General features: G+C 44.6%; 1 protein-coding gene across 1 annotated transcript in view; it reads left to right on the forward strand.

The window, feature by feature from the left end:
- Window positions 1-26,536, forward strand: part of Ppm1l (protein phosphatase, Mg2+/Mn2+ dependent 1L) — a 245,552-nt gene extending 219,016 nt beyond the window's left edge. Inside the window, exons 3-4 of the mRNA XM_034500165.2 lie at window positions 18,618-18,779; window positions 22,093-26,536. Coding sequence (XP_034356056.1) covers window positions 18,618-18,779; window positions 22,093-22,439 — 509 coding nt within the window. The 3' untranslated portion in view covers window positions 22,440-26,536. The remainder of the gene's footprint in view (window positions 1-18,617; window positions 18,780-22,092) is intronic.
- The last annotated feature ends 304 nt before the right edge of the window (window positions 26,537-26,840 follow it).

Here is a 26,840-nt window from a genome sequence, read left to right on the forward strand (position 1 = left end):
ATTGAGAAAAGTAAGACAGGGTATACGGTTTTATAGGATACTTGGAACACCAAAGCTGGACGTATAGACTTGTTCATCGGCATACAGGTTGCTGTGAATGAAGATGTGGACATTCATGGGCTACCCTAGACAACTGCACTTAACAGCAGACAAAAATGTCCAAGAACAAGGCCTGAGGAACAAAGGGAGGAAGAAGCTTCTGTAAATTTCATCATGAAGAGACAGTGGGCAGGGATGGATAAAGTCGAAATGGGAAAGCAGGAGCCCAGGAATTCAGAGGGAAATCAGTTGTAGAAGGGCTGGACCAGACATGGTTCTTGGTAAGAATGAAAGTTGTCCTTCCTTACCACCCCTCCCACCTGAATAAGCAAGGACACTTGGTACCAAGGACAATGCTCTTGCAGATGGCAGAGTGTTAAGAGAGGTTACCCTGGACCTCATGCGGTTACTAATTGAAGCTTATCAGGATGCTAACAGAATGCCAGCATACATGCTCTTTGCAATTTAAATTAGTAAGACTGTACTCCTTAGCATGCAACTCAGCATAATGGCAATAATCCTGATGAACTGTGGTCAGGGTGGACTCAGGAGGGTCATCTACTGAAGGCCAAGTGATTTCCAGCCAATGGTCTTGTGGTTTTCTATTCCCCCAGTCCATGAGCACCACAATGATGACAGTGTTTGTTGTCTCACCCCCATTCGACTGCCGGAGCCTGCATGTATGCAAACCAAGACATCCTACTGTGCGGACTAGTGGGTAACACTACAAAGCGAAGCGTAGAGTTCAAGCTTAACCTAGGAAACAGCCCTCCCTGAGTGGTCAAGCTTAACCTAGGAAACAGCCCTCCCTGAGTGGTCAAGCTTAACCTAGGAAACAGCCCTCCCTGAGTGGTCAAGAATTGTTCCTAACTCAGATCTTTATTACCTGGCTCTGTGGTAAATGCGGACATGGTTTTAGAGCTGTCTGCAAATTCTGTCTCCCCTCAAGAAATAGGGCTTAACTGTTCTCTACTTGAGTGTAGGCTGGGCTTAGACACTTCCTTATAGTAAATGAATAGTATGTGAATATATACAGAATATGAATGAAGTGGTGAGGTGATACTCTTATACTAGGTTTATTTAAAAACAAAAACTAAAGTTGCAGCTTTGCCTTAAGAATGTTCTCTGGGTCTTATGTGTCCCTAGAGTCACTTGCCCTGGGGCATGAGCTGCCATATCCGAGGATACTTAGGCATCCAGTAAGGAGTGGAGCCCACCAGAAGTTGTATGAATGAATCCAAAGTGTATTTTTTTTTCTCAGTAGCTCTGAAATGTTGACAGAGTAACTGCAACCTCAGAGAGACCCAGAGGCTCAGCCACTCAGAGAAGCTGCCCAGGATCCTCGGCCCTCAGGAACTGTTGTGAATAAATAGTTGTTCCAATCTGCCATTTTGGGCAATATTTGTTCTGTTTCTGCACCCTCTATAGGTTGTGAGAATTCATACTTCACCATTGTATAAAAAGTACTAGCTGACTAATTGGTAATACTTAGTGAAAGATAGTCTTTTATCTCCAGGTAACACTTTGCTTCCTTCTTTAAATAAGTCTTTCAGTAAATGACATGGCAACATTTTTAGTTTAAAAAAAAAAAATCATTACAGAACTGAGACAGCACTGGCTCCTCGTATAGAGGTTCAGTTCCCAGCACCCACGTAATGACTCACAACCTTCTGTAAATCCAATTTCAGGCTATCCAACACCCTCCTCTGGACTCTATTTAGCCCCACAAACACACACACATAGTACACAGACATACATGTAGACAAACACACATAAAATAAGTAAATCTATTTTAAAATTGTAATTTCAATATGTTGTTTGATAATTATCCCTAATTTGTGACCTAACGTCGTCTTCTAAGTATTGCTAAGACACCACCTGACCTTCGTCAGAGCGCCTCAGTTGGGCATCAGTCAGCCATTGTATCGAGAGGCTCATATAAAACACATTCTCAGAATGTAAGATCTTACAGCTAAGAATCTTCATTGAAAGTGTAGACTGATGTATTCCCTGACTCTCTGTGTTTTGAACACGTGGAGCCGGGACTATGGCTCTGTGGGGGTGTAGTCAGCTCAGCTTGTTTCCTCAGCAACAGGAAGGGGGAAAAGATTTAGAAAATGAAAAGATTAACCATGTGACCTGGAAGCCATGAGAAGAAGGCCAAGCATGGTAGTTCTTCCTGTGGTGCTGTAACTGGGCACCGTGCATAGTGCAGCTCTGTACTGATGAGTCGGTAATCGCAGGACATGGACACAGGTGACTTTTGACAATCTGAGGTCCATGTGGGGACTTGCTTCCTTTTTCACGTAGCTTTCTTCCATTTTGTGTAGGCCTCCGTTAAAATTTGCAAGGTGGTAAGGTTTAGGGGCTTTGACATTTCTTGATGTCAGACATTTCCATATTGAGCTTTGACATGTATCTGGACTCATGCTGTCAGATGTCCTGATCATCATTTTTATTATTATTAAGAACATCTAAAATGTGTATAGAATGGTAATTCTCTCTGGTTGGCTTATTTATCTGACTTCCCACTACTACCACATATACATGTGTCACATATACATGTGTCACACAGGCTTCTTTCCTAGCTTTGTTGTCTGACTAGCTAGTAATCAGTCAAACTCGGTTCCCCTGCCTCCTCTTACCACTGCAGACTGCGCTTTCTTTGTCACTTTCAACTATAAGAGATTTGTGGCTCTTCCATTCTTCATCCCTTTCACCCCCGCTGCTCCCTCTAGCCAACCCCCACCCTCACACCATCTAAGGACCACATCCCGTGTTTCTGACACCCCCCCACCCCCACCCACCCCCCACCCCCACTCCCGCCTGCCAGCACCTTCCAAAGTGCTTGTTAAATGCCTGCCCAGCAAGTGGATGAGTAACTTCAGCCTCTGGACTAGCTGGGAGTTGAGTTCAGAGGCTGTATAAACACCATTCATAATCTCAGCAAGAAGTTTCTTGTAGCCAGAGCTACAAAAAGCTGGAAAATCAAGAACAATGCCGCCCTGGGGCTTATAAGTCCTGAAGAGACTGTACAAGGCCAGAGCAACTTGGCAACACTGTACTGCAGAGCCCTCCCTCCACAGCTTCCTGCTGCTTAATGCTTGTGTTCTCTGGGGCCTGGGCCAATTCAGTGTGAGAGCCCTCTCCCAAAGACTTCTGGCTTTGGGACTTATTCAAGATCTTAAAAAAAAAAAAAAAAAAAAAAAAAAAAAAAAAAAAAAGTGGTTTTTGTTTTTGTTTTGTTTGTTTGTTTTTTGCTGAGGACTGTATTTACCTGTGATAATGAGTGAAAGAATTATTTGCAGAAGCCAGTTCAGTGTTAAGAATGGGTCCATAAGGGTTGGGGGAAGAGGGGGATGGGAACTATAAGAAGCCTTGTTTCTCAGTTGTGAGCCAGATCCAGGACTTCCACAGGACCCAAGAAGTGAGATTTAAAGAAATGGAAGTTATGCCCTTGAAACCGTCTTGTTTTGTCAGTTCAAAAGCTGTCTCCTGAAATCCAGAAGTGAAGTAGTGGGCATGAGAGGTGATTTGGATCCACAGAAAGCAGCAGTTCTCAACCTTCCAAATGCTGTGACCTTTTAATAGAGCTCCTCATGGTGTGGCTACCCCCAACCATAACATTATTTCATTGCTACTTCATAGCTGTAATTTTGCTACTGTTATGAGTCGTAATGTGAATATCTGATGTGCAGGATCTCTGATAGGCGACCCCTGTGAAAAGATCAGTCAACCCCCAAAGCATAGTGTCTGAACTCTCCCTGCCAGCTGCTCTCTGCTACGGTTACCTAGCCCCACGGTCACCTAGCCCCAGGGTCACCTAGCCTCACAGTCACCAAGCCCATGCCCTGAGTACAAAATCCCAGGCCTATATAACCACTGAGCCTTCCTTCTTACACACTTAGAAAGCAGAGCCTTCAAGGCTTACTCAATACACATTCCAGTCAGTGGCCTGGAGTGTGCAGGAGTCCTGGCAGGTTCCGAGGACTGCACCAGACAGGAAAGTGGAGGGTAAATCCCACGGATCCTGAGTTGCTCTCTTGCTCCCTGAGCCCCTGGCTGCATTTGGTGAACAAAGTCAGGACTGCCATTTCTCAAACCACTCCCAAAGCCCTTTGACCATGTAATTAAATGCAGTTACATCAACAGTCCACCCGAAATACCACTGTCCTAGGCTAGATGGGGGGTGGGCTTGTTTTTTATTTTGATTTTGGTTTCTTGCTGAGATAAACGGCTTAAAGATTTCTTTGACTTCATAGTTTCTCTCCTTTGGTCAGTGGCCTCATTGGTTCTGAGCCTCTGATGAGGTAGAAAAGCACAGAGGCACTCATGTGACATGAGTGTGGCCAGGACTGACCAAGTCCCCTTGGCTAGCACTACCTCCAGTTCCTACCACCTCCCAAAAGTGCCAAACTGTGAATCTATCAATGGAGTCATCTGACTAGAGCCCACATTCTTCGGTGGTTTCTTTTAAAAAATAATTTTTCCCATGAGGCAAGCCAAGGATCTCAGCATGTACCCTTGGCTGCCCCAGAACTCACAGTACAGACCAGGCTGATCTTAAACCAACCAAAATCCATCCACCTCTGCCCCTAAGTGTTGGAACTGAAGGCATGTGTTATCTCGGCCAGCAAAAATGTTGCCATTAGTTGTCTGTGTCTGTGTCCATGTATATGTGTAGAGGTCAGAGAACAACTTACGGGATGGTAATCAGTTCTCTCCATCTACCATCTGGGTCCGGGAATTGAACCCTGGCCGTAGGGTTTGGCAGTAAGCACCTTTACCCATGAGCCACCTTGCTAACCCCTCAGTATGCTGAGGACCCAGCCTTCAGCATGCCAACCTTAGAGCCATTTTATATCCAAACCGCAAACAAAAGTAATACTCTCTGTCCTTATAGTGGGAGCAAGCGGGATTATTAAAGGGTCTTTCCATGAAGCTGTTTGTATCCCATGCCTGTGGCCTCCTTTCCACACTCTTAGGAAGGTTCTGCATCTTGGGGGAAGTCAACAATTGTCTTAGCATCCAGAACTTGGTTCTTCTGCCCAAAGCTATGTGATCTTGGTAAGTTTCTTGTTTATTCTCTGCAGACTAGGGGGTGAGAGGATAATAGTCACCACACATATGTGCTTTGTAAGATTGCTATCAACAGAATGAGATCAGCATTGAGCAGGCAACTAGCGGCCAGCACTCTTGACCCAGCGAAGCGCTAGATGATGGGAGCAAAGCTGGGAGATGAGAAGTCATTATGTTATATGTAGAAAGTGTGGACATTTTCAGGGAAAAAAAAAACTTTAGTATGTTTATCTATATGCATGTTTATGTAAGTAAATTCGGTTTGGATAATTTATATGTAGTTCTTTTTTAGTAAAAATGTTTCATGCTAAAATTTTTATATACATTTTTTGTTTTGTTCAGTTTTGTCATAAGTGCTATGGACAGAGTAGCAGTGTGTATTCTTCCTAAGTACTGCAACATTTAATGCATTCTGTCATCTAATAGTTACTCATCTTAGCTATTCCTTTTCTGTCATAAACAATCCTGTGAGGTCAGCCCTTGTTTGCAAAACCTTGTTCACATCTCTGCTTATTCTCCTCACATAAAATTCAAGGGTCAGACTATATAAACCAGGATCTGCTCTATTAGTTATTTGGAAAGGGAAAAATCAAGAAGCCTTCTCTTAAAAGATGCTCCTATCTTTCCTTTTTAATCCACAGATGTTTTCTCTTCCCTGTTCATCGCACCAGGAGCCACATTAGCTGAGGAAATTCCTTACCCTATTGCATCTTCAGGAGAAAGTAGGGGTCTCACTTCCTCCCTGGTACCTTCCTGTAGCCCCCCACCTGTCAGCTCCCTCAGACTGAGTCCTCCTCTCCACCTTCACTGCACCCATACGTCCTGGCTCTTAGGGCAGCGCCACAGTGTTCCATCCTAGGCTCTAAGTGTCTGGGCTTGTGCTGATGATTGGAATAAGCACCGTAGAGGTGAGGGCTGTCTGGGTCTCATTCATTTTTATTGCTCCAGCCCCACACTGGTGCTCTGTGCTGTGAAAGCACTGAATGAAGGGACAAGGATCAGTGGGTGCCTGAACACACGGGGTGGAGAACCCTTTAATCCTTTATACAACAAGTAGAGGGATAATTGAGAAAGAAGAGAAGTAACAGCTTATTTTTTCCCTCAACTAAAGATGTATAGGTTGTGTCCCAATAGGCAGATGGACTCAAAGTCAGAATTTGAGCAAGTCATTGGCAGAGTGGCCTTCCTGTGCCTAAAGACAATGCTTTCTAGTTCCTTCTGTAATCATTGATCAACAAGCAGATAGTTAATAAATACTTCATACAATTATCCAAAGTCTGATTATGGGTCTTTATCTTGTTTATTTAAATGAGGACATGATTGTCTATGCTTCATTTGGATGGAAAAGATAATCTCGAATAATTATGCAACCTCGGAACCTGTTGATGACGTGTTTCACAAAAGCAAACTGGGCTCTGGAAACACGTCTGCCTTGCAGCTGAAACTGTTTAGTGATGGGTCTGTGCTGGTGAACCCAGGGCCAGGGGAGTCAGCATTTGTTTGCCTAACTTTATTTACCACAGTATTTTAAGGAGTAATTCATAATTTCTAGGCCAGGGCACATTTCATAGTTAAAGAGTAAACATGTAGAGATTTAAGTTGACTTCTCTCTAGACCTGAACATACCTTGGTTTTTCCATCCATATTGGATACTAAAATTTCCTTCAGTTCACTTCCATATGGTAGTTTTCAGATTCTTTTATGTAAATGCCACACTGAGTTGCCCTCTTTCCTGGGATGAGAAGTGATACCCCCATTGTACACTCTGTTATCTGCTAAGATGAACCCAGGCCCCTGTGATCTGTGCTTGAAGGGAGGACTCATTTGAGCTGTGATGGTTTCAAGTTGCCATTCCTCCTCAGGGGAGCACAGTGTTCTCAGCCTTTATGCGGGACTCTGCAAACTGGCTTTTACTCTGGCCACTGCTGGTCCATTCTGGGTCAGGATTTTTACTGTGGGTGGCTGGGCAAACCAACGGCCCCGTGCTGTTGTCTGCACAGGTTTTCAGATCCCAAGCATCAGAAACTCCTTCCAGCTTCTCTGTTTGTCTACTCTTTCCCTTCCCCAGCAGTCTCCACCCAGGCAGCCCCGCTGGTCGATGTCTCCACCCAGGCAGTGGTCGATGGAAGCAGGAAACCTTGATGTTTGCCTCCTCCTCACCCTCACTGTCTAATCTTCACAAAGATTTCTCTCTTGAGAACATTGCCTCTTTCACAGTTTCCAGATTCTCTGAAACCCAAAAGCTAAACAGTGCTATTTGCTTCTTTTTCTTTTTCGGCCCTAGGAATGAATCCCAATCTGAGAACAGTGAATACTTTACGTAGAGAAAGGAGGAGCCATGTAAAAACAAAGGTGACACCTTGCACTGATATCTCTCAACACCTGCCCACAAGTGTGCATGTATAGAGTATAGGTATGTGTGGGCCCAAATTTAAAAAGGCCAGGCTTGTTTTCAGTTGACATTAGAAGACGGGTTGATTCCACACGAAGTAAAAGGTCAAAGTATAACTTCCTGTTGAGAACCGGATGAGTTCAGGCTGGGTCTTATTCCGCAGGCGCTTTCCTCCCTGTCCTCTCTCTGGCCCCTTCCCTACCCGCCCCCCCAACTTGGTTTTTGTTTCCTTGTTTGTTTAGTTTTGCTTTTTAGGGCTAATACCATTCTTAATGAAGCTCAATTTAAGAAGTTATTGATATGCCCCCAACATGCATTGCATTCCTCGAGCTAGGCCTCTGCAGAGAAGCAAGACATTTCAATGAGAAGTTCTTAAATAACAGAGGATGTGAAAAACATAGCAACTGCTTCTTCTATGAGAAGGATCAAAGCAACCATGAAATTATGTTTTTAGCCATGAAATAGTACTAAACTTAGACTTCAGGCTGTTATTCTCTAACTATAAGTTATGAGTTACATGCTAGAATCCAAATTAAGTATAGCAATAGTTATTATAGTTGTTAGTGTTAAATGTTAATATTAAAGCCTATCTGCTTTACTTTTAAAACTAAGCGAGTGTACATGAAGGCCCCGGCAACATGAGAGTTTAATGTGATTTTCTAAAATGCTCCAGTCCACGTGATTTTGATGACTGCAGTTTGGTGACATATGGATGACACCAAATTTAGAACTTAAGTCTCTTCTACTAGGGTTTCAAACAATAGTATTTGTCATAAAACTGACTACCTCAGATCAAGCCAGTATCAGATTCAATACCTGAGACTTTAGCTGGAATTGAGTCATTGCATAACTCTATGTCATTCCCATTGAACTGTTTTTAATATTGGGTGAGAGGAAGCTGAGGCTGCCATTATTGCAAAGGAAGACCCAAGGAAGTATCATCCCAGGGAGCTTTAGTTTGTGCCCAGCCCAGGGAACTTAGAAACCTCCCAACAAATATAGGTCCACCCTTTCTCTACTTTAAGGAAGTCCACAGAAAGAGTACACCATCTTAGCACCTCAGGTCTTTTTAGCAGAAGATTCTACTGTGTTCTTAATACAATCCTTTTAGGAGGCTAGCCTTTGTGTGAAATAGAGTCCTCTACTAAAGTTGTTCTGCTGAACTTCCTTCCAAGCTACTTTTGTTTTCTGATAGTTTTTCTTTCTAGAGTTAACTCAAGTGGGATACAGAAAGCCTAGAAGCAGACATGTACCACACCACAATACATGGACACCATGGTACATGCCTGGCTCTTGAAGGCACAGCTCTTAACACGGTTTGGTTGTTGTCTCTTTGAGTGTGACTATGATGAATCTTATAGAGATGGTAGGAGAGTCTTTTAATGGAGAGACATCTTTTTGGTGGTGGTGGTGGTGGTTTGTAAGCACATTGCCTTATATGCAGTCTAGCAGTAGCTGTCTATAGATGATGACAGTCATTTGTTGTGCATCTAGCTAGACTAATTACTTGTTTAATTTCAGTGTCATCATCAAAGTAAGGATAGCAGTAGTACCGTATAGGCTACTAGCATGGTATACTCCAGAAACAGAGCATATAGCCTGTCATCGTGAATGCTTTCTTGTGGCCACTCTTGTGTTCATCATATGTCTTTCCACATGGGTAGATCTGTCCTCAGCCTCTTTCAATCAGACTCTCTTTACATAAAATGACTTTCAAGCTGATGGCTGTCAGGCTCATTTCAGGGGATTTGTAGCACAAACCACTCATTATTATTAATTTTATGATCTTATTGTATCCGGTAATTATCTCTGCAGAGCCAACATAATAATGTGCCACAGAGGCCCTGCCTGTGAGGAGGGTTGCAAGGACTCTGGGAATAGACAAGAGGGAACAGGATGACAAAGATCAAGCCTTCTGCTTCATTTTCCAGACCAGATAGGGTCCTGACGAGTTAATCTGTGCCCCAGCATTAACTATTAGAAAAGAACGCATAAAAGCTTTAAGACTTAAAGGCCTAAAGATGGTGCCGATGTGGCAGGGGCAGGCTTGCATCCGACAGCAGCCTGGTGCTTTGTCTGTGCTTCAGGACAGAGGTGACTACAGTGTTGGCCAGGGAGGCATGGCTGAAAAGTTCTGCTTAGAGTGACCTTAACATTCCTGGGTGATGTGTTTAATGACTTGCTTCCTCTGCTTTTCCCTGTGTGTTTTGTGCCAGTATGGTGTCCTCACTAGGCCTGATATATCGAGGCCCTGAAATTGTGTTATTGAGCTAACATTCATTGTCCAACCTCTATCAGATAAACCTAATGTCTTATGAATGTGTTTGTCTTTTTTTTTTTTTCTTCTTTTGTACTTGTTGACTTTCATCAACCTGTACAGATCTTGTCTGCTGTACCTGGGAGCTGAGCACCTAAAAGAATGGGGTGGCTACAGTCTGGTGCTGTTTTCTTCCTTACACAAGTCCTAGTGTACTTCTGTATATAAATGTAACAAAGAAAGCAATGATCCAAGGAAGGTTGTTTGAGATCAGAAAAGCATGTAAATAAACACCAGTAAGACATACTAAATATTGACAGAGCAGCCTTTTCCCAGAACTCAGGACAGACCAGTTTACACACAATTGTCTGGCATATGCTATAGATTATATCTAGGAAGGCAGGAGGCCATGTCCAGAGTCAGACTACACTGACCAGATTGGGTCCTGTAGCTGTGTTCTGGCATCCAACAAGAATAAACATGTCTTATAAATGGAATGTAAATGTTTCACACAGGAGACATGGACTCATGTCCAAGAACCATCCAGGGAACAAAGTGCTCTGAGGTAAAAGCCTCTGCCTGACTTCCTGGAGCCTCTCTCACAGTTTCCAAGTTCACCATGCATCATTCTTCTGACCATGGTCCAAGGATACTTTTCTGTATTCAGATAGATTTTATATGCTATATAAAAACTATAAGGTATTCACATTTCAGAATATTTACTGCATAAAGCAAGGTATTTGATACATAAAATGGGGATGGGGAAAGAGAGCATGTATCTCCATCTTAGAAATGTCTTGGGTGTCCTACAGTGGATATAAAGAATGGCCCTTTGGCTATCATAGCACATTACTGAAATCTCTGAAGTGCAGTGTCCCTGGTTCTGTGTCTCTCCCCTGTTCTCCTTGCACGCTTGTTCCCTGTCCCTTGCCACTCCTTTCCCGCGCTCCCCAATTTCTTTTTCTCTCTTTCCAAAGGAAAATGTCTGTCAGTTTTTCTTATTCTTCACATGTCACATAAATGACATTAGCGTGAGCAATCATGAATTGAGTGAGTGTCCCTGGGCTGTACTGAACAAGACCCTAAGGTGTGTTCATTTCATTAAACTTACTTGTCTTTAAAAGAAAGTATTTTTATTTAAATGTGTGTGTGTGTGTGTCTGTGTGTGTGTCTGTGTGTGTGTCTGTGTGTGTGTGTTCAAGACTGCTACCCCTGGTACAACTACAAAAATCTGGAATCAGTCACTTAGGAAAAATGTTAGAGTAAAGTAAATTTCCATAAAATAAGGGTTCTTGTGACCTTAGATTTAAAACTATAGTTGTGTGCCTAATGACGAGTACAGGGATCTTCTCAGAAGTGAGGGGAAATGACCTGGCTGGCACACGAAGCATAGTGTTTCCTCTGTGGAGACATAGGTGCCCTGCACAGGCACAGGTAAGGGAACACAGACAGCTAGCAATCATGTGTTGTCGATCGCTGAGATGCTGGTGGATCATCAGCTGAGTCTGAATCTGAATAACTTGAACTATTGAAAGCTCTTTTCACTGTCATCGCCATTGCTATTGCTCTGAGCCTTTGCCCACCCATCCCATCTCATTCTCTGTAGCCAAAATGATTGGCTCTCTCCCCAACTCCACTACTGTATGTATCAAATACCTTGGTTTATGCAGTAAATGTTCTCCTAGAATGTTGCAAATATACATATATAATTTATTTTATACATGTTTATATATAATTTGTTTTAATACAGGAAAGTATAAAAGAAGCAAACAAAAAAAAATGGACCAAATCCCCTCACCTAGTTAACTTTTCATATTTTCAAAACTTTTCTGTTATGCGTATGTGTAGTGCAACCACATTAAGCTTATTCCCAACTGGTTTACAAATAAATGAGACTCAGCCTATGGTTATTTTAGTTGGTTTTGACAATTACTGGGGGGTCACCCCTAATCTACTCTCCTAACTGCTGACCTGGCTACCTCCCCAGTGGTGTGCCCCAGATACTTGCTGTTTCTCCTGGCCATGTGCTCATGGTCCATACCCCCTTGTGGCAGCGTCCTCCTCTCCTCTTGTTCTTTCTCTTTCTCCCCATCCTCACTCCCCCAACCAGGTCACTCCAAACCCACCTACCTCTAATCCCTCCAGTAATTGGCTGTAGCCAATTTTCTTTAACCAACAGTTTTAAATCAAAGACCAAGATTTGCATAACAAAGGCTTGTCAACACGAGAAGTCACTCCAGGCATTAAAATTTAGCATTACAATACATAGCAATAGACCAAACCTCAACATGTATGTTACACACATAAGTTGAGGCTATGGTTTACAGAGCACCAGTGTAAGAATGCATGAGTGAGGAAACAGCATCCTCTCAGCCCCAAGTAGAACTCCACCTCTAATGCATCAGAAACCCGTCAACAGGGCAGGTAAAGGGAATGGTGTGCATTGTGTAGGTACGTGGCAGGTGGATATCCCTGAAGTTTGACAGAAACGCTACCCCAGCTGCAGACCCCAGGTCCCTGGTAAAGTCCCTCCCCCACAGCACCACCCAAGTCTTTATGACCTTAAACAAACACCTGAAATCACTTTGCTATCCAAAGATGGGTAGGATAATTCCCCCCTACTGGAAGTGTTTTGACATTTCTGAGCTGGGCAGGCCAGCCAGGAGTGTGAAGTCTCCTTGCTGTCTCTATTATGATGCAATGGTGTGTCCAAGAGATTCTTTCCAGAAAGTTAAGAGCCCAGATAGCCTACTCCTAGACAAATCTGGCGCTTTCCACTTGTGTCTTACTTACAGTATCTGTTAAAACAAAAGTTGCCCACTTCAAAATATCAGAAAAAATTATATGAAGATGGCTTCTTTGGAAAAGGCTAAAAATAAGTCTCCATGGGCCTGCATCCCTACCTGGCCTGTGCTTCCACTGTCCAGGACTGCTCCCTTCTTCAGCTTGCCCTCCCCACTCTCCAGGACTGCCCCCTTCTCCAGCTTGCCCTCCCCACTCTCCAGGACTGCCCCCTTCTCCAGCTTGCCCTCCCCACTCTCCAGGACTTCCCCCTTCTCCAGCTTGCCCTCCCCACTCTCCAGGACTGCCCCCTTCTCCAGCTTGCCCTCCTCACTATCCAGGACTGCCCCCTTCTCCAGCTTGCCCTCAGCACAGGCTTCCTTTCACAGCCCTGACACTGGCTGCCATGTTTGCTTTTTCTCAGAGTAGGAAAGGATTTTAGAATACACACTCCTACCAGAAGTAGTTGCTAAAGCTGCTCCCAGAGGGCTGTGAAGTCTTTCTGTTATGCCTGACCTGTGTCCCTGAAGGCACCGAAGCTTGCAAAGTGTTCATACAGACAGGTGCTGATGTCAGCCCACCCAAGCCACTTCCCTCTTTCCTCTTGCATTCCAGACATTGTTATAAAATGTATAGGGTTGTGTATGTAAGCAATAGGGCAGGACATTGTTAGGAGTGCACTAACAGTTTGGGATCGCTGGGTTTTGGCTGTATAACATGGACCATGTAATCATTTTGTCAGCTGAACAGTGTGAGGATGGAGACGGCACTTTGCTCCCTACATCATCCTTCATCCTCATAAAAGAGTGAGCAGAACCCTCGCTGTCCTTCATGAAAACCAGCTGAGGTGTGTTTGTGAGCTGCCTGATGGGGCTTATAATAAGTAAGGAGTTGCTAGGAATTTTACTTAGAAATTTTAACTAGAAACCACTTATAGTTAGGAGCTTAAACATCATTGGGATGTACAGTTTGAAACTCAACTCATCAAATAAAGTGAGCGCCTAACGCCATCCAACGGAAGCATTTATCCATGTGTGGAAAAGCTCTCCCTGCGTCCCTTTACCTTGTCAGGTGTTAATTCAGAAGAGAGAATTAGAGTTTGGAAGAATAGGCCAATGGGTTGTTCGCACTGGTGTTTTCCTACAGGAAAACCAAATAATTGGGCCAACACAAAGCAGGCTTGTTTTGTTGCGCTGCAGAAGTAGACCCAGAAGTAGCCACTGTGATGAACCTTTACTGTTCTATAACAGCACAGCTTCGGTACAGACGTGCATGGAGTAAAGATAAGAGTCCTACCCACATTCCTTTGCACTAGACCAGGACCAGAGCAATCAGTGGGGGACTCATCTCTCTGTCTATCCACAGTGTGCGTGGGACCATGGGCTGTACCTGCACAGGAAGGGGTATCATGTTTTGAGCAATGGGTAAAAACAAAGCAGCAACAACAAAAGCCTAAGAGTGGTTCCCTGAATAGTAGTGTCTAGAAGGCCACATGTGGCATGGTACTAAACTTGACAGGCCTGTCAGAACAACGTGTCAGGCTGTAAGTATAATGTTAGGTGAGCGTTTATTCAGTCTTCTAATCCATTTATTGAGCAATTATTGAGTGCCCGTAGTAGTCTAGGCAGCATTGATTAAGGAAACAAAGCAATATCCCCTATTCTTTGTAAGAATACATAGTCTATAGGGCAAGATTGATATTCGATGCTTTAAATAAGTAAACAAGATATCTATATAATAATGCTATATAATAATAATAGTGTTGGAGGTCAATAGAGAAGTACCGAGGAGATAAAATCATCAGAAAAGGGCTTTCTGCAAACCTCCTTTTGGAGCTTAGTCAAGAGCAGATCTGCTAGCCAGCATCAAGGACAGAAGAGCAAAGGGAACCGTGTGCACAGAGCCCAGATGACAAGAGGCTTGGCATATGTGAGTAAGGAAAGGGAGACCAGAACAAGGGAGACAGTGATAATAGTGTTGGAACGGGGCTAGATCACACAGAATCTGCCGCTGTAGCTTCTCACGTGGCATCCTGATGGAGCCTGCTGGCTGAGATGCCAGTGGCCTACCTGGCATCAGCTCTGTGAGCGCAGAACAGCAAGTGCTTTAGAGGCCAGAGCACTCACTAGATGCACTAGATGGCTCAGCCGAGGAACAGAAAACAACCCAGCCAGATGCCGAGGCTTCTGCTCAAGTACCTGAATGGATTGTGGTGCCATTTTCTCAGATACGAAGGTCAGAGGGCTTCACCCAGTCTACACTCTGAAGTCCAGATTGTGCAAACTCACTTTTCCAGGTGTTTGTTGATATTTCTGTTGTTATCGTTCTTTGAGACAGGGCCTCCTGTAGCCCAGGTTACTCTTAAACTCACTATCTAGGTCTTCGATTATCCCTGACCTCCCAGTCATCTTTCCTTACCTCCAGAGTGCTGAAATTGCAGGTATTCAGATTTTGTTTTTTTAATCTATAAGGTGAGGTTATTATGTTAAGTTTCCAAGATCTCATCCCAATTAATTAACAACCTCATGAAAATGATATTAGTGTGAAAACATACTGAGGTTCAAAATTAAGGAATAATGTATCCTGATGAATATCATTAAAATGGAATAAATCAATTTATCTCAAAACTATTAGCCAAAATACCAAGGTTATTTTTCTCAAGCATACTGAAGAAAGTGAGATTGCAAGCATTTTCTCCTGGGAGGTGTTTTTTCTGGAGATTCTTGGCAAGAGAGTACTTTCTGCTGTTGAGTAACATTATACTATAAACAGTTTTGTAACCTTGGGCTAAGACTGCAAATCCCAAACAATGCACTGTTTGTGCCCCTGTGTGCTGGCTTCTTTCTGATCATTCTGCATTAGTTCTACACAGATTATTTCTCCAAACCCTTACAGCCCCTATGTAGGAAGTGGGCATGTTTGTTTTGTTGTTGTTTTTTTGTAGAGAGGACCCTGAACATATGTGTGTGTGTGTGTGTGTGTGTGTATTATGTGTATGTATATATGTGTGTATACATGTACATATATACGTACATACATACACCTGTGACCCTGTTTCTGCCACCTACATACCACCATTTGGCCAAGCCTAAGATTCTCTTGCTAATGTAGGCAGTGTGATACTAAACCCTGCATCCTGAGATAGATGTGAAACCTGACTCCAAAGACTCCAACAGAAAGGAAGTTTATTGTCACACAGAACAAAAACACACTGGGGCAGACTGGCTCAGCTGTTTCCATGATATTGGACAGTTGGGATGGAGCCAGATTATGCGAGATCTGCCACTGCTGATTCGCATGCTGGCAGAAGTGACAGGAACCATGTGCTTTTCAGTCCCCACTCTTAGGTGCTGAGATTGTCCCCTCCATCACAAGCTAGCTGCCTCTGTTCAGTGAAACTCACCAGACAATACTGAGCCAAAGAAATGGTTCTTTTCTGCTCTGCATCTGTCGATGAAAGCAAAAGCCTTTCCCAGAAACTCACAGTAAACATCCCTGACTTCCAGGGAACACCCAGTTTTCTGCCCAGAGATAGGGGCATTATTCTAAACCACCACCTTCTTCCTTACTCCCTCCTTGATGGGCCTACTCAATCTGGCTTAAAACCCATGTGCCATCCTCTGTCCCTATAGTTACTGTATCAGTTCTGATCCTCATTAGCTCAATCTGTCCTCAATGTGAAACTAAGATGCCGAAAACCCTGCAGTGATTCTTCATCCTACATAGGTAGAATAAAAAGCTCAGGCTATTTTGTAGCTGCAGCGCTGACTCTCTCTTCCTTACCTGACAACTCAATAAGCTAACAGATGAACTGACTGCAATGGGGTCGGGAAAAGGCTCAGACCCCAGCCAGGACTTCTTCCTTCCCAATTTGTGCCCCCTTGATCTCCTTCAGCTGTCTTATTGCTCTAGCTCAGACTTCAGGTACTATTGAAATGGAATGCAGGGAATAGACAACTTTGTCTTGTTCCTGATTTAAGTGGAACAGCTTTGAGTTTCTCTCCATTTTTATATTAGCTACAAGCTTGCTGTAAACTGCCTTTATTATGTTGAGGTATGTCCCTAAACGAAATCACCTAGAATGTGGGGTGGGGGAAAGAGAGCCTCAACTGAAGATCTCTTATCACCAGATGAAACTTCCAGTACTGAGAATGGGTTACATCTAATTGAATGGTTGGCCAAAAGGGTCTCATGGGAATCCCTAAGCAACCCAGGCTCTTGTCACAGCTATAGGCTGCTCTCCACAAACTGGGGGCAAGGCACCTATAGCTGGAGACAACACCTACACAACCTACTGAACACAGAGAGGTCTAGCTGGTGCCTACCTAGAGCCTTTACCCCGAGGGGTAGTGCTCTTGGTACCAGAAGGTAGTACGCATGCTACCAACTGAGAAAGGTAAAAGCCAAGCCATCTGGAAACCCTTTGATCTACAATGGCGTCCCACCTGCAAGATACACTAGTGTGGTGGCGGCACAGAGCTTGTAGGGGTGGCCAGTTAATATCAGATTTGACTTAAGGCTTGCTCCATGAGATGGAACCTCTCCCCAACACTGCTTGGGTACCAAGAACCTGAGTCTAGATATCCCAGGGACTGGGGTAAAACCAAATACTCCTGTTCTACTGAAAGTACATAGCAGTCAATTGAGTCCTAGTGACATTCTCCTACACTCATAAATCATTGCCTTTCCCAGCCACCAACAGAGAAGCCTCCTCCTGCAGTGGATGGGGACAAGCACAGAACTCCACAGCCAGAAAATATGCAGAGAGTGAGAGACCTGGGAATTCTCAGCTCTAAATAGAATGTCTCCATCCACTCCCTCCCCTTGGGGCCCGGGAAGCCCTGAGGAAGAGGAGACAGAAGAGTGTAAGAGCCAGAGGGGATGGAGGGCACCCGGAGAACAAGGTCCTCTGACTCAGCATGATCGATGCACATGTGAACTCACGAGCTGAGGCAGTGTGCACCTGCTCGAGCCATCTCCAGTCACCCCCAATCATTTTCCCTAATTTAGAAAGAATAGAGTTTCAAGCAGATTTGTAATTGAATGCTGATTATTGTAACTGATCTACTCATATCAAACTATATTTATTCTGTTTACAAGCAGGGGTCTTCTTTTTTTTGTGTGTGTGTGTGTTCTATGAAGAGTAAAAGGTCATTTAGATGCAGTTTATATTTTTATTATGGAGTGTGACTTTCTTAATGAGGAAGGGACCTTTAGGGAAGGACCTGTGAGTACTTTTGGACGAGTAAAGGGGCTAGCTATCAATTTGAGGAAGAGTTGTGAGCTGTGAGTTTCAGCAGACAGGTCACCACTGACAGTGACCGGCGGGGAAGAGGAAGGTAAAAGAGGGTTACATTCTCTTTGCTTTGTTCGTATTCACTTCAGAAGGAACTGAGGAAAGCCTGTCTTTGTGTGTCACCTGTGGGCTACAGGCCAGCACGTGACTGGACCTCCATCCCACTTCCATCTTCCGTGTAGATGTCTCTGCTTCTGCTGTTGTAGTCTGCCCCTGCACACCTGGGACGGGCTGCCCTTTTCCTAGTCCCTGGTCTCTGCTCTCAGACTTTCTATATTTGGGCTCGACCTTTCCTGGCAGTACTGGCTTTGTCACAGCGCCACAGGGATATGGTCGTTGGCATCTGCCTCTTTCTCAGGAGCCAGCCCCTCCCCCACCTATACGCTTTCACGCTTGCCACTGGGATGTCTCAGAGACTCCCTTGGTACTAACAAGAGGATGAAAACATGTACCAGCTGTCTAGGGCTTCGAGCTGATTCTGATTCTCCCCTAATCCTGTTGAATGTGATGTTTTAAATTGAGAGTAGCAGAAACAAAGTGATTTAGGAAAATGATACTGTTCCTCCAGCCTGTTTCAGTGACAGGGTAACACGGTTAAGAAAATGGCCTGTCAGATTTGATCAATGATGTCGAAGTGAATCGTGATTATTCTGGAACAAAGCTCCTCTGGCAAGAGAGGCTGGCTCTAAGGGCGGGAGTCTGCTGGCCTGGAGAAGCAGGGGACCATCCATGCCCCTCCCCCACCTACATGGCCTCTTTCTTCTGTCTTGCAGGCACAACGTGTTTGATCGCTCTACTCTCGGATAAAGACCTCACCGTGGCCAATGTTGGTGACTCTCGAGGAGTCTTGTGTGACAAAGATGGCAATGCCATTCCCTTGTCTCACGATCACAAGCCTTATCAGCTGAAGGAAAGGAAGAGGATAAAGAGAGCTGGTGAGTTTGTGGCCCCACCCCCACCCCTTGGGGGAAGTCTACCATTTTGTTTGATGATCTAGGGCTTGCTTGGAGAGTTTCTTGGGAAGAAATTCACCCATCAGCACAGAGTCACTATGACATGACTGTTACCTACTCCATATTCCTAAACCGTACATTTCTTATTATTAATGGCAACTTAATTTGCCACTCTTTGTGGCCAAAGATTCCAAAAGGGTCAAAGACAGTCCTTTTCCTTTTAAAGGAAAAGGATCAACTTGATCCTTGGGCCCCTGCTCCCTTGCAGCCATGACAGGCTTTTAAAACTCCAGTGTGAACTCCAATGATATATCTGTGCCTGTATAAATGTCCTTCTCACTGCCGAGCAGTTAAAAAATGTGTAAAATTCAACTTTGGAGCGTCCTGTTGGAAGCTTTTCCCACCCCATTGAGGCAAAGACTTCCACAGTCTGGGTTGGCTGCCCTCTCTACGTTTTCCCTCATCCTCAGTAAGTCTCACTAGGCTCCTTGTGAAAATGCATGCAATACCGCTGGCTCTTACCTGTCTTGCCTTCCTGACCATCAGCAGCTGGGATGCAGCTGTGCTCAGCACTACAGAACCAACCAGTGCAGACATGACAGTGAGCTCTTCAGAAGCAAGAACTTGGTCTCGGTTATCTCCGTACCTCAGCACCCAACTCAGTGACCATCCTTAAGTGGAGAGGGAAGAGACTACTGTCTATTCAGCATGCCCTCCGTCCCTACACACACACAGAGCCCCCCTGAAATTTATATTTCTAAGTTAGTTGAGGTGACAATAAAGTAAATGGCACCAGCCAAAGGTCAGTGAGTTCTGTAGTGTATCAGAAAGTAGTAACTACTGTCTAGGTTCATAAAGCAGATAAAGAAATGGGGGTGACAGGAAGCTGTAACTTTAAGTAGGGTGTAAAGTCGCTAAAGTGATAGTCATTCATTTTTTGAGATGAGGGTTCAAATAGCCCAGGCTAGCCCCATTTTCTTGCCTCCACCTCCCAAGTCCTTCAGTCCCAGACATGGGTCAATAAAGTGATACTGAGACCAAGACTCTGAGGAGGATTATGAGATCCGAGAGTTTCCTACACATGGAAGGCAGGAATCCCTTCACACTCTAAACTGACAGCAGAGCACTGTACCAGGCAGCTAAGCAGCCTAGATCCCTGGTGCGTGTGCAAAACTGCAGAACGACTCTTGGTCACTGGAGGTTAGCTTCTGCAAGGTGAGGAAATGAAGCGAGCCTGGTGAACATTTGAGCCTTCCCAGCAGGGAGCTGAGTGATGAGGATGAAAGCGCTGAGGTTTTTTATAGCCCTCACTTCAAGTCCTGCTTGTGACTGATGCAGGATGAATGTTTTGAAGGAAACATTTGAATGGAAGTTTTCCTTGGGTTTTCTGTTGATGAAATAAAACATCAAGCTTTGTTGAGCTCCAGAAAAGATGAATAAAATGCTCGGACATTCGTTTATGGAGGCATCGTCTCACCATGAGAGCTCGCCCTGAGTGAACTGAAGCTATCAGTTGCCAATGGTTTCTCTGCTAGGTGGACCTTCATGCCTGCCTCTCACCTCCATACTTATGTTGTCTGACTTGGGTTTTCATAGGTACTGTGTATACATACTGTCACAATGCCGTAAGTTCATGTGTGACAGTGCCCTGCTGTTTCCCTTGTGGTCCTCCACCACCTCTGACTCTTACACTCTTGCTGCCCCCTCTGCTTCCATGATCTCTGAACCTCAGGCAGAGAGGGACAATATAGACGTTCCATTTAGAGCTAAGCAGTCTGCTGTCTCATGCTCTGTGCACATAGACCAGTTGTGAATCTGCCTTAATCACCCTAAATGGCTTAAGGAATAACAATGAGTTTTGTCATCTTTATTTGTGTTTATTATGACCATAGACTTCACGACATGACCGCATGTCGTGACCGGAAGTCCCAGCCGTATATGGTGACCTTTCTGTCTCTGCTTTTCACTACCAGCATCAGTGTTAGCTTCCAGTCACCATGTGTAGGAGCCAAGCCTGACACGCATCATCCCTGTTTATACATTCTGTGAAGACTATAATGTTAAAATCACTCTCTAGCCAGTAAACTGGAACTTCCAAGAGACTTGTGTCCACAGATGTACAGCCAGTAAATGACAAGCCAGCATTGAAACCGTGATGGACTACACAGCCCAGCCCTTGACCACTACACCACACTTGTAGGGACTGCCCTATGTTCTGTCCACCATTCTCTTAAAGCTAACTGTGCTATGACGCTCACTCCCACAAGCCATCCCTCCGCCTTGCCGGTCTTCAGTGGTTAGCAGACACTAACCTGTCTCAGAAGAGTTCTGCTGGATGCCTGTGATTTTCATTAAGTATGGCTTCTCTCTCTCCTCCAGGTTGTCAGAGAAAGATCTAGATCTTACATAACCTTCATAGCCAGAAAAATCTCCTTTTACAGAGCAGATCTTCAGTAGATATCAAACAAATACGTGAATGAACAAAATTCTGGCTCCTTTAAGGAGAGCCTAATGGAAGCCAGGGGTGGTGGTGCATGCCTTTAACCCTGATGCTCAGGATTTGGAGACAGGGGATTCAGAAATCCAAGGCCACCTTCATCCATAGAGTAAGTTCAAGACTGCCTTAGACCATAAGAGGCTTTCTCTCAAAGACAAAAAGGAAGAGAAGGAGAGGAAAGAAGGGATAATGCTGAGTGGGTGTGGCCTCCGGCACTGTGCTAGGGGAGGTGCATGGACTAATGTCTTACATTCTCACAATGTAACGGAATAAATGTAGACTCACTTGGCAGCTAGGAAGATGCAGCATCCAAAGAAGGGAGTGTTTCTCATCCACGGTCACTAAATGTGCCTAGAATGTGGTTTTTCCTTGATTCCAGTTCCTTTTGAGGTTCACATCAGTACATCCTAGAGTGAACTCACTAAGGGACTATTTCAGAGACGTCTCCCTGCCTGTCCACGTGCTTTTCAGCATTTTCTTACCACTCTCCTCAAACCCCCATACTGAAGCTACATGTTGTCAATCACTGAGCTGCCACAGGGTGTTATTAACATTCTGTCCCCACCCGTACTCCACCCTTAATATTCTCAAAAACACTATCAGTGCCAAGGATGAGAGTGTGATGTTCCACTCCAGGCCCTGCAGCGAGATACTGTTGGCCTTGGCAGTGACGAAGGTGAAGGCAGAGTACTTGTGGCTCAGCTCTGAGGTAGCAGACCACCTTGTGTCACACCCAGACTGTAAAAGTGTGAGAGATTATCAGCCGGGCAAGCTAACAGGCTCCCTCTGTCTTTCCAGGTGGGTTCATCAGCTTTAATGGCTCCTGGAGGGTCCAGGGAATCCTAGCCATGTCTCGATCGCTGGGAGATTATCCACTGAAAAATCTCAACGTGGTCATCCCAGACCCAGACATCTTGACCTTTGACCTGGACAAGCTGCAGCCCGAGTTCATGATCTTGGCATCAGATGGCCTGTGGGATGCTTTCAGCAATGAAGAAGCAGTTCGATTCATCAAAGAGCGCTTGGATGAGCCGCACTTTGGGGCCAAAAGCATTGTCCTGCAGTCCTTTTACAGAGGCTGCCCTGACAACATTACTGTCATGGTGGTGAAGTTCAGGAATAGCAGCAAAACAGAAGAGCAGTGAGCCCTGCAGGATCTCAGATGCCCTAAACTAGAGGACTCTCAACACACTGTTCTCCTCATGTAGTAAAGTCGTGGGAATTATAATTAGGATCATGCATCCCAACACAGAACCCCCTTCCCCGATGGCCTTGAATCCTTTTGAAGTGCTGAGCAGAGGGTTCCCCAGCTGACATCGCAGAGAGGCTGCTAAGTTTGTGTTCCCCCAGCCCTTCTATCAGTGTTTGAAATGCATACGTAGGTAGCCACAAATCCCACATATGAGGCAAAAGAAAGACAGGCCATGTATTTCCCTTCTTAATGTACTTTTCATGATCTCTTTCGTGGTCCTTCAGGGACCTGACTTGTCCTCTCTGGACCTGGGCAGGGCAAGCCGGTGATGCCAACACATCACCATGATGATGGTGGCTGTGCCCTCTGCCTCAAAGAAATTTCCTCAGAAATGCTCTCCCTTCTGAGCTTTGGCCTTTGGTACTCCAGCAGCCTGGAAGGAGACAGGCAGCACTTTGTAATTTGTTGCCTGCTTCTAGAGGTTGAGGGATAGAAAGTCAGTGCAGCTTCCTGCACGCCTCCCGCCTTCCCCTTCCCCCCTTCATCATTAGCTCAATAGAGTCAGGATGCAGTTAACCAGCCCTTATGCCTCTCCTCATGGAGTGTAACCTCACCATATGCTCACAACCTCACAATGCATCAAAGGCAGCCACTGAGTTCACCATGAGACATGAGTTTTTGCCTCCCCTTACCAAGAACTCACAGAAAGGGCCAGAAGCAGGGTGGAGAGCACATCACAGTACAGTATGCCCTTCCATCTTCAAGGAGGAATAAGGCTGGGGCAATTCTCAATGCCCCTTTGAGAATCGCTATCTGCATTGGAGAGGAAGGTGAAAGTCCTGGGATCACCAGCTCACACTCACCAGCTGCTGGCTGGGTTCTGCACAGCCCTTCCCAAGCCCATCCAGCCCAGTAACTCTCATGTCTTTCAGATAGTGTTGGGAGAAACAGCAGCCTAGAATCACCCACCGGCGCTGTTTCCAGCCACCACTGCAAGTCGGTATTTGGAGGCAAACTACTGGTACATGCTTCCTGGCAAGAGAAAGAGCTTTCATGTTCGATTACAAATCTCTGCCCATACCCAGGCAAATATGAACTGTCTCCTGTGACCTGGAGGGAAAAACAGCAGACTGGCTTTTGGGGCCCTGTGTGCACTGGTGGCAGAGCTGGGTGGGAATTCAAGCAAGAACCCTCAGAGATCAGCAGCAGAGTTATTTGAGGGCCTAGAATACTGCTCTTTCCTTCCTAACACCAAAGTTGTGGGTTTTTTTTTCCCCCAGTCTCTGTACTTTGTAAGTTAATTTATAGGACATATTAGGTTGTCCTTTTTGACTGATTGAACCAGCCCCAAAGAGCCAAGATTTTCATTTGCAGAGTACACCAGAGCCTGCCTTGTTTTGTCCTCTCAGAGAGGGTGTTTGTCAGCATGGCTTCTCAAGCCCTGCTCTTTAGCCATCCCTACCCCACTGCCCAGCCCTCTGTCCTTCAGCTGCAGAGATTGCCCGAAGCCCAGCCTGGGGAATGAAAGACTTGGACTTTGCAAACTGTCTCGATTCCTCCAGGAACTTGCTTTCCTTTGACTGCATCAAGAATTAATAATGGCTTCCCAGGAAATTCACTTACTTTTGTATCTTGTGTTTCCAACATTGGAATTAGGGTCTTTTCTGCTTCTCAGAATGTTTTAGTACACAATTGCATTCTATCATGTTAGACTGAAGCATTGGCCTGTGGAGAGACATGGGCTGATGGATGTGTTTTATGGGTCAAGTGGAAGGAGAACGGGGGAGACAGATGTGGGTTTAACCAGTGATGGGATGAGCTTGTTGACTTAGGATGTTCTTACGCTAGCGTGCCCGAAGCCCTTCTTCTAACTAAAGGTCCGGACTAGACAGCCTCAGAATCAACTTCTCTTTTTTTGTTATTTGTTTAACACAAAAGTTTATAACAAGAGGGAAAAAAAATCGAGACACAAACATTTGGGTGAAGAAAAAAAGAAAGCTACCAAGTTAGTCCATTGGAATTCCTTGAGCAAACAGGGTTTCTGAACCAGCATTGCTGGCGACAGTAGCTACAAAACCTTCTAGCTGAGGTTTATAGATATATCCTGTAAAGTTTGCTTTGGAGAAGTAATGTATTTAACCAAATAGGAAAAAAAAAAAGAATATATTTCACTCTTTTCTTGCCTCTTCCCCTTCCCATGTCTTGTAGACTTTTTTAAAGATAGAAATTCTAGACAAAATGGTAGTATTTTGATAAGCAGTTACACAGAAAGCCAGAGTAGCCCTTTACTTTCTCCATCTCCTCCTGAATGTCCCGTTCCTGACCTGTGTCCAGCTCTGGGGAGTTGGCTGGGCATAGTGGCCACCTCCTCCTCCAGCATCTCAGGAACGGTGAATCTAGCTCCAAGAGAATCGGATTTGAGAGAGTACATGTAAAGATTCCATAAACAGCACTGCCAAAACTTTGAGATCATCCCCAGGGCTACCCAGACTCGCTACCTAGCCTGAGTTCTAATTGCCAATAGTCCCCACAGTGCCAAACTCGGGAGAGTTTTACAGTGTTTTAGGAATGAAGCTGATGCCAGCCCCAGGCCCCTTGAACCTTAGCTCTGCTGCTGCTCCCCCTAGCGATTGTACTCTTCAGGTGGGATAGGGTGGGAGGGCAGGGACCAGGGTTTTAAAGAACTCACTGCATTTGCAGTTGTTTAATCACAAAAATAAATTATACGGATCTACAACAATCCAAAGCTAGTTCCCAAGATCTATAATTTCTAAAATGTGACCAGCTTGCCCAAGCCGCTCTGGATCATTGTTCTACCACATGGCTGTATGCACTCATTTCTGGTAGGCAGGTACACTCTGCTCCTTGCTGTGACCGGAAGGGACTGGCCTCTTGAATCTGGTATATGTCAAAAAACATGACCAAGAGAAGGTTCTAGTATAGAGCTTCCAAGGCTTGGTAACTTAAGCACAGCTTCTGTCATGCAGATGTGGTGATTTGGACATTCTGCACAGATGCAGAAGCTTCAGAGTGCTAGCATTGTTGTTTTAATCCTCTCAGGAGGCTCCAGGGAACTGACTGCACTGTTGGCTGGAACATCTGAAAATGCATGAAAGAGTCAAAAAAGGAGTGAACTCTTTTCGTCTGCCAGGTGTACTTTGATTTTCCTGTTTGTTTCTTCTCATCGTCCTCCTCTTCCTGATTTCAGAGATTTTTTTTTTCCTTTGACTCAGTATTTCACAGGTCTTCGCCCTGGAATAGTCACCCAAAATATCCTGTGTTTGCTACACCGGCACTCCTGATTCAGCTCTGGAAAAGATGCCAGTCAGATACGGGGGTGGGGGTGGGGGGTGAACTATAAACTGAACTATGAACTAACTGCCTCTGGTTACATCATTTTCATCTAGGACTCTGGGCTAGTTGGAACAGAGAAATCTGTCGGCCCTCAACACAAGAGAACATGTATGCTAAAAATATTTTTCCATGTACATGGTTTTATTGTCAGGGAAATTGGAGAACCATACTTCATGGTGTGAAATAACCAAGCTAAATGTCATATAGGAGATGAGAAAACACATATCGAACCCTAATACAGTGTCTGTGAGCTTCTTGTTCCCTGATTAACTTGATCACAGACAAGTCTGGGTAACCCCTCCTGACATTTCAGCAGGCTCCTAATTACCAGTTTGGAATTACAGTTTGTAAGTCAGAAGCACTGAGTTTTTACCTGCAAGGCTGGCTTGTGATAGAAGCAGTATTGGAATGTTATGATTTAATATGACCAACAGTCTCCCAGAAGCAGAAGGCCAGCAGGCATATTGCAACATCCTGAAAGGTCTCCCTCCTGTTTGGTAAGAAGCAAGGGCTTTGCCATGCCCGGCAGTTCTCGGCTGGGCTACCACAGCCTTCAGTTGTTTCTCCTCAGGTTTTTTTGCTTTCCAAATTAAACCAAAATGTTTTTTTCCTCGTCACTGACACACACCAAAAAAAAATAAGAAGAAGAAGAAAGAAAGAAAGGAAGGAAGGAAGAAAGAAAGAAAGAAAGAAAGAGAAAGAAAGAAAGAAAATAATATAAAAGGAAAAGTATATACTTGATTTTAATTCCCTTTTGACATTTTAACTATTTTTAATGTATAATAGAAATTTCACCTGTTAATATTAACACAGATTTATTATCTTTCCTCTCTTCACCTGATTCTGTGAAATAATTTGCAATCTAGGGCTCATACATCCTGAAATTCATAATTCATATCCTATGTCATCCTGTCTTTCAGAGAGAGAGAGAGAGAGAGAGAGAGAAGTCTGACAACTTATAAGGTTTGGCTATATTTCCCTAGCCATTATCCTCTGCCTT

Source organism: Arvicanthis niloticus, chromosome 4 (assembly GCF_011762505.2).
Source record: "Arvicanthis niloticus isolate mArvNil1 chromosome 4, mArvNil1.pat.X, whole genome shotgun sequence".
NCBI classification, from domain to species: Eukaryota; Metazoa; Chordata; class Mammalia; order Rodentia; family Muridae; genus Arvicanthis; species Arvicanthis niloticus.